This window comes from Poecilia reticulata, unplaced genomic scaffold (genome assembly GCF_000633615.1).
Source record: "Poecilia reticulata strain Guanapo unplaced genomic scaffold, Guppy_female_1.0+MT scaffold_236, whole genome shotgun sequence".
NCBI lineage: Eukaryota > Metazoa > Chordata > Actinopteri > Cyprinodontiformes > Poeciliidae > Poecilia > Poecilia reticulata.
The window spans coordinates 282827-290608 of record NW_007615028.1 but is presented as its reverse complement, the minus strand read 5'-3'; the positions used below and the strand labels follow the sequence as shown (position 1 = coordinate 290608).

The window sequence follows — 7782 nt, the reverse complement described above, 5'->3', positions numbered from 1 at the left end:
GAACCCTCAAACTCCATAATTATTATAAAGGCTGAGCAGCAACATCAGAAATATTGTTGCTGTTGTGGTTTTCTCAGCTCTTTGATAGCGATGCTAACGCTCTCGGTAAGTCAGAGGATTTCCAGTTTGTTCTTTGTCGTTGGATCTGAATCTTTGGGGTCAGCAGAACCAGAACCAGAACCGCCGGTTCATTTAGGCAGCAGATCAACGTTTTACTTTTTAGTATGAGGAACTGCAGAAGCTTTGCTGCAATCTGATTGGTGGCCGTTAAATGTTGACATTAACGTTTAAATCATGTTCCTCTGATTTGACCTCCGACCTGCAGCAGCAGGGGAACAGCGCCTCCACCTGACGGGGAGGAGGAGCAACAGGAACAGGTGTGTTCAGCTTCAGTTGCTGATGGTCAGCCTCTGACCCCAGAGCAGCAAACAGCCGCTGCTGCCCGGGGTTTTGTCTTGCAGGCTCCCTGCTGGCATGGAAACCAGTTCGGGTTGAAACTGCAATCAGGTGCAGGACAGAGCTTCCAGATTATTGATTATTGATAAGGAGATATTTCATCCCTTGAGCCCGCAGCGCCCCGCAGCGCCCCGCATCCTCCATGATGCTGCAGAGCCAGACGCTGTCGTCACCCACCGTGTTGCTATGGCAGACAGAGGCGCGAGGGCCGCTGCCACGCGCTCAGGTGAGAACATGCACACCTACCCACAGCTCGGTGCCCCAGTTGCAGCTCATGGTTCCGATCTGCAGCGGCTCCGCCTCCCGGTACCGAACCTCGTTCAGCGCGACCTGCTGCTGCTGCTGCTGCCGGCTGCGGCGCGCATCCTCCGGACGGAGCGGACCGTCTCCCCGCGCGGCTGTCCGTGGACCCGTCTCGCTGTCCGTGGACCCGTCTCAGTCTCGCGCGCGTCCTCTCAGTGGACTCTTTGTCGTCACAGAGGATGCTGAGGCTCGGTGTGGACAAATTCACTTGTTTCAGTGTGGCGCATGCGCAGTGACGTCATTGGTGGGGCGAACCACATGGGACTCCCATGCATATCTACTCAGCTGAGTTCTGTGCAGTTCACGTCAAAGCTCTCCAGGGGTCAAGGGTCAACACCAGTCATTGATTCCAAGTCATCAGTCAGAAACAACAGTTATTTCCTCATCCTGACCAGCAGGGGGCGAAAAGGGGAGGGGAAAAATTCAACCCTTTAACAAGGAGAAACCTCCAGCAGAACCAGAACCAGAACCGGGTTCATTATCAGCAGTGTGTCTGCTGGACCGACTGGAGAAAAACACAGAAAACTGATCCAGGAGCTACTAGTGTAGTGTTAATAAACTAATGTTTAGTTTATTAACACTAATAAACTATAGCAGCTATTAAACTTTCATTAACTCACATTTAATATTTCAGTTTTTCACGTTTTCATTGTCAGTGGAGAATCATAACAGCTTTAAAATAATAATCTGATTTATTGATTGATTGGCTGCTGCACTCACTCTGCTGACATGTTTACCCATAATCCTTTGCTGTCCGATCATCTTTAACCTTTGGGGTGATTTGGTTGAGTCCAGTTGATCGTTCTCTAAATTCTCCAAGCCGTCTAACACAGACGGATCGCTCTGTGAACTTTGCCATATTTCCAAGATGGCAAAAAAATACACATTAAAATCTACTAAAGTGTGTGTGTGTGTGTGTGTCTGTGTGCGTGTGTGTGTGTGTGTGTGTGTGTGTGTGTGTGAGTGTGTGTGTGTGTGTGTGTGTGTGTGGTCCTGCGATGGACTAGCGAACTGTCCAGGCAACCTCCTCTTTCGCCCTTTGACCTCTGGATGAATGGATCTTTATCAGACGATTCTGCAGCAGGGCACCGAGCCATCAGGGGTCAAGGGTCAGAACGGCCTGGGTCGTAGGTCACATCCAACATGGCGGACTGGTCACCGTTTAGACATTCTGCTGGTAAAAACCACATTATTTTAAATGTGCAGTGAAGGTATTTCTGTTTAGTTTGTTTTGTTTTATGACTTAATACAGAAAATTCAATTTAATTCCTGATGTTCAGTGAAATCAAAATTATTTTAATACTTTTGAAAATTGATTTTATTATTTTTTGCAGACAGCTGCCCTGTGAACTTTGAGATATTTCCAAGATGGAAGAAAATGCACATTAAAATGTTCTAATAATCAATTTATCAGTCTGCGATTAGAGATATGATATTTTAATCATCTGTTTTATGCAGCTAAAAGTTAGTTTGGTATAAAGTGGAGATAATAAAAAAGATCAAGTTCAGGACAAACAGCATATATAAAAAATTATAAAATGTCCTTTTTAAAATAAACTATGCTGTGACTTTATTAACCAGAAATATTACAATAATTCATCAGTTTTCTCCTCTAGTCTAAGAAAACGTTTGTTTAACAATCATGACAATAAGAACCAAGCAGATTTATATTCCACTCCCACAAAAAACTTTCATTTCCTAATTATGTATAAAGTTTCCCTACAATGATTTATTGCAAAGGAAATTAAAAATAAATATCATTCCTGCGTTTTGTGATGACATTTTGAGACAAACATTTTTTCATTTGCGACTTCATTGATATTTTTAGAAAGTTTTCAAAAGTGGATATTGAACAATAAATCTATTCTATGTTGACGTTTTAATATAACATTTGGTCCAACAGGATGAAGAGTTAAATTATGATAACTTTAATTCTGAGTTTTATTCACAAATACTGTTGTTTAAAAATCACCCAAGTGAAATAATTTAGTTTTACAGATTAAACATTGTAACGTCTCAAAAGTCAAATCTTTATACGTTAATAATTAATTTAGGGTTTGAAATTTGTCTGCATTTGTGACATTTTGTTTTGTTTCCTCAGTTTGTGATGAATCTGATTTTTTCTGCTCAGATGATCAAATCAAACTTTATGTGCTTCGTCATATTTTCCTTGAATAAAGATGGAAAAAACAAAACGTTGCCTTTTAACTCAAAACGTCACATGCAGCAATGAATTGTGGGTAATGCACTTCGCCAAAGTCCGTAAAAATGGACCCAAAATGGGCGGGGCGAAGGGCGGATGTGGAGGACGCGCATCAACGAGGGAGGGAACCGGAACCGGAACCAGAACCGGAACCAGAACCGGAGTCCCAAGAATCTGTTAGATTCTGTTTTTCTGCAGTAACACGAACCACCAGCAGAGGGCAGCAGGGTTAGGGTAAAAAAGAAGATGATGCAGAAATGCTGCTCTGAAGGAAACTGACAGCAGGTGGCGCTGTTCTCCAAGAATCAACATGAGAAAATAGTCACTAGAACATTTTTCATTCGTGGAGATTAAGAATCATTTAGTCCAGTTGCCAAACTTCCTCCACCAGTTTCATGTGATTCTGATGAAACCAAATTATTGACATCGTCTCAAACGTGAGCTCTTCATGCCAGGAAGTGATGCTCCTCATGCCAGGAAGTGATGCGGTTCATGCCAGGAAGTGATGCGGTTCATGCCAGGAAGTGATGCGGCGGCAGCGTTTGGTCCATCTAGATCTGAATTCTGGATCTGCTGACGTAGAAACGTTTCAGTCTGATTTTCCTGATTATCTGCTGGACTGAAGGCTTCAGGTCTGAATCTCAGATTCATGTGTTCATGTGCAGGGTGGTTCTGAGTCAACAAACCTTTGAGTTTTTCCTTCCCACTGTGGCCACATGCATGCTGAGGAGGAACCGGCTGCATCGGGTTCTGCTGCTTTGGTCCGAAACCGAAGACAACAAGCAACTGGAAGAACCTCGGCAGCGTCCGTCTGTCCTGAAGCCATCGCAGCAAAATAACCACACGCAACTGAAAAAACTCCAAACTTTATTTACAAACGGGAAACAAACATCCAACTGTTTACAGGCGGCAGGTGTCATGGAACGCCTCCAGGGTCCTAAAGTCCCTCCATGTTGGAGGCAGACCGTCCTGCAGGAACCGGCCACAGCGCTGACAAGAAGACTGGAACAGCTTGATGTAGCTGCGGAGCCACGTCTGTGGACAGAGGAGGGACAGGTGGGACAGAGACAGGAGGGACAGGNGGGGTCACCTTGTTTTTCCGTAGGAATGGCCACAACTTCCTGCTGTGTTTTCGCCCCTCAGCCCGGTTGTCAAGGTAACTGGATTCAGAGATGCTCCGCCTCATGTTGGCGCTGTAATCTTCAAACTCAACATCACCTGGAGGGTCGAAGCCGGATTTATACACCTCCACCACATGACCGGTGTCCTGCACACACACACACACACAGATGATGACGCTTGGCTCCGATGCAGCTCTAAAACCCTCCAGCCGTGGGCCTCACCTTCCTGGGCTGGACGCTTTCAGCAGCGTCCATCATGGCGTCCAGACAGCCGCTCGCCGCTGGAAGGACCTTCCGCTCCGACTCCGCCGCCGAACGCATCGCATCGGCGATGCGTTCGATGCGACGCTCCTCCATGTCCTGAATGCGCTGCAAATGTTAAAATGTTTCATTGAGTCACTTTTTTTTAATTCAAATTTGATTTTCTGAATATTGTCACACATAAAGCACAAACAGCCTGTTCTGTGTGTGTGTGTGTGTGTGTGTGTGTGTGTGTGTGTGTGTGTGTGTGTGTGTGTGTGTGTGTGTGTGTGTGTGTGTGCACCTCCCCCCCTCCATGTATTCTATGTATTCTGGTATCATATTATCTATGTAGCATCTTATACTGTAGAAATTTACATCTGGCCTGTTTCACATATTTTCCACTCTGACTGCACATTCAACCATTTTCTTTAGTATATTCTCAAATCTCTCTGCCATAAAGTTTAATATTTGACGATTCACTAGGCAGAGTGTTGATCAATCAGCATCCTGATATAGTTCAATATATCATTTTCTACAATCGTTTTCAATGTTGAGGTATCACCATGTCTCGTTTGTAGATATGACCAAACGTTTGCTCGGCCTCCCAAATTAAATGTGAGTAAATTCATGCTGCCCGTCTGTACAAAGCACCAAAGGTGCATAAGCCACATGAACACAGGTGTGTTGGAGCTTCGGCTCCAGAAGTCCAACATCCTGTTCTACACGATTTTTATAGTTTTATTCTCGCTCTTTTACCTCCAAACAAGAAATGATGTTTAATCAAATGTTCATACCTTTTAAAAATACCAAGTGGAATTATAACAGGAAGCATCATCAGCACATAATTAAACTGAGGGGCGATGATCATTTTTATAATCTCACCCCATTGTGTGTTTTATCTTCTCCCACTTTTCAAAGTTTGTTTTAATTTTTTAAAGCTCCGGATTCAAATATAGTGAAGGCAACACTTCCAACTCCCTGCTGAGTCTAATCCCAGGTACTTCATGCCTTCAGGTACCATTTAACCCTTTGAGAATCACATGAGGAGGATCATGGGTGGCTTCAGATTTAGGCCGATTGTTGGCTACCCTGAACCGTCGAACACTAGTATAATAATAATAATATAATATAATCGTCTGTCTGGTGTCATTAGGTGCACAGAAGATGTAAGTCGATATGTTATAAGTGCTAAAATGTCGTCTGCATATAAAAGCTGTTTGTGTTCTTGTCCCCATAAAATGTTCACTCAGATGGTCCCACATGATAAATTAAAAAAGATGAGATAATATCAGTTATGACTGCAGCCTTTGGTTCCTGACACAATATTTTAACCCATTTAGTAAAAAATGGTCCAAATCCAAAATCTGACAGAGTTGAGAAAAATCTGTTACACTTTATCTGTTATATTTTATCTGTTATATTTTATCTGTTATATTTTATCTGTTATATTTTATCTGTTATATTTTATCTGTTACACTTTATCAAACCCCATCGAAGCCGACAACCTTTTTGTACCACTGGAAGAATATCGATATAATATTCTGATGGAATATTATCACAACCGGGGGATTTCCCCTCCTCCATCCCTGAGACGGCCTTCCTCATCCCCTCATCNGGGACAGAGACAGGAGGGACAGGTGGGACAGAGACAAGAGGGACAGGTGAGACAGAGACAGGAGGGACAGAGAAACTAGTATAGGGGCAGCAGATAAAAGCGACTCACCATGAAGGAGCGGACGACCACGTCGGGCATCTGGGGCAGCTGGTAGTGCAGCAGGGCTGTTGTAGCATGGTCAGTTACCTAGCAACCACACAACCAATCAGAAAGCTGAACACTCAAAGTACCTGAACAGAAACATAGAGGAAGGTTAGTCTTACTTTCTGGAAAACCAGGTACTGAGACTTGGTCCAAATGTCCAGCTGGGACAAAGACACAAGCATGGAGACATTCAGCAAAGACATGGATGGGAACCTGCCTGGGTTACCATGGAGACACTGCCCAGGTGAGCCTCACCTTTCCATCCTCACTGTAGACGTTCTCATTAAAACCTCTGACGACGGTTCTGTCGATGAACAGAGAACGCATCACAACGATGGCCTTCAGCACCTTCCCAAGGGTCACCTGAGAACGAGAGAGCTGAGATGGAGACGCCTCCACCCGTTACCTGGAGACGCCTCCACCCGTTACCTGGAGACGCCTCCACCCGTTACCTGGAGACGCCTCCACCCGTTACCTGGGCTGTAATCAGTTCTGACTTACCAGCAGCACAGCTGACGTCCCGTTGGGTCTGAAAAGCTCGATGGTCATATCCGGAAACATCCTTCCGACCCGGGAAATGACATCATCCACATACCTGCACAGGGAGAAGGGAAAGGTGCAGCTACAGGTGCAGCTACAGGTGCAGCTGCAGGTGCAGCTGCAGGTGCAGCTACAGGTGACCGTGACCCCGTCAGTAGGACTCACTGGGGCGGCAGCACCAGCGTACTGGGCTGGACTTTGGGCCGTCTCTTGGCTGATGCTCCCATCTGATTGGCCGATCGCTTCAGCGACTGCTGGTTCAGCAGACTGGAGGCCAACCCGGCGTGGTACTGCAGCTGAAACCAGAACCAACATGCATGGTGCTGCTTGTTGTCATGGTTACAGGATGGTAATAGGCTCAGGTAGGAGCCGGGACATTAAGTGTAGATGAGATGCTGTTGCCATGGCAGCAGCCTGAGTAAAGGCCCGGATGTCCATCGACAGCTCTATTGGACCGGAGTCCAGAAATGGAACCTTAACCGAACCCCGGCAGAACCCAACCTCTGGGTCAGCTGCGTCGGACCAGCTGGACTTCAGAGGGAAAGGCGTGTCACCATGGCAACAGCATCAGGGCGGCCGGCGGGCCTCACCTTGTTGGACCACTTGTAGGCCTGCAGCAGCTGAGAGTAGAGAGGAGTTTTGTCCTGAACCGGGTCCAAACTCAGCAGCCCGCTGTTATGGAGCGGATGGGACTCTGAGGGACGACCCACCAGGCCGCTGAGACGCTCCAGCTCACTGCGGGACACGAGGAGCACTGGTTACCTAGCAACCAGGGAACCGGACCCACTGGTCCCAGTAACTGGCCCCAGGCACCAACACATGACTTCCTCTCCCTGCTCTAGCTAACCCATTAGCCATCTGTTAGCCACGTGATTTCAGGCTTCATCCAGGTCCAGCAGGATCAGAGTCCAGATCGGGTTCTGGATCGGGTCGTCCCATAAATTAAATTTTCTGGATAAATCCTAAAGCGCTAGTTTTCAGTTGAAACAGGAGCTGGCAGCTGAAGGAGGAGCAGCTCATCCTGTTCTCTCTCCTTACTGGTAACTTTGCCTGTGAACTCGAGGTGTGCCGATCGATCGGTCACCGATCATAATCGGCCGATTTCCGTGAAAAAGTGTTTGATCGGTGATCGGCGATCATTGGCTCTTGTTGCCGAT

At 46.2% G+C, this 7782-nt stretch overlaps 2 protein-coding genes across 2 annotated transcripts in view; both read right to left on the bottom strand.

Annotated features, from left to right (window-relative positions):
- Positions 1 to 1021, bottom strand: part of LOC103460409 (formin-binding protein 1-like) — a 40447-nt gene extending 39426 nt beyond the window's left edge. The window contains exon 1 of the mRNA XM_008402564.2: positions 703 to 1021. Coding sequence (XP_008400786.2) covers positions 703 to 732 — 30 coding nt within the window. The 5' untranslated portion in view covers positions 733 to 1021. The remainder of the gene's footprint in view (positions 1 to 702) is intronic.
- A 2791-nt stretch (positions 1022 to 3812) lies between these two features.
- Positions 3813 to 7782, bottom strand: part of med27 (mediator complex subunit 27) — a 7234-nt gene continuing 3264 nt past the window's right edge. The window contains exons 2-8 of the mRNA XM_008402551.2: positions 7216 to 7360; positions 6791 to 6921; positions 6587 to 6680; positions 6341 to 6448; positions 6205 to 6246; positions 6050 to 6127; positions 3813 to 3997 (exon numbers count right to left, since the gene is read on the bottom strand). Of these exons, the coding sequence (XP_008400773.1) occupies positions 3863 to 3997; positions 6050 to 6127; positions 6205 to 6246; positions 6341 to 6448; positions 6587 to 6680; positions 6791 to 6921; positions 7216 to 7360 (733 nt within the window). The 3' untranslated portion in view covers positions 3813 to 3862. The remainder of the gene's footprint in view (positions 3998 to 6049; positions 6128 to 6204; positions 6247 to 6340; positions 6449 to 6586; positions 6681 to 6790; positions 6922 to 7215; positions 7361 to 7782) is intronic.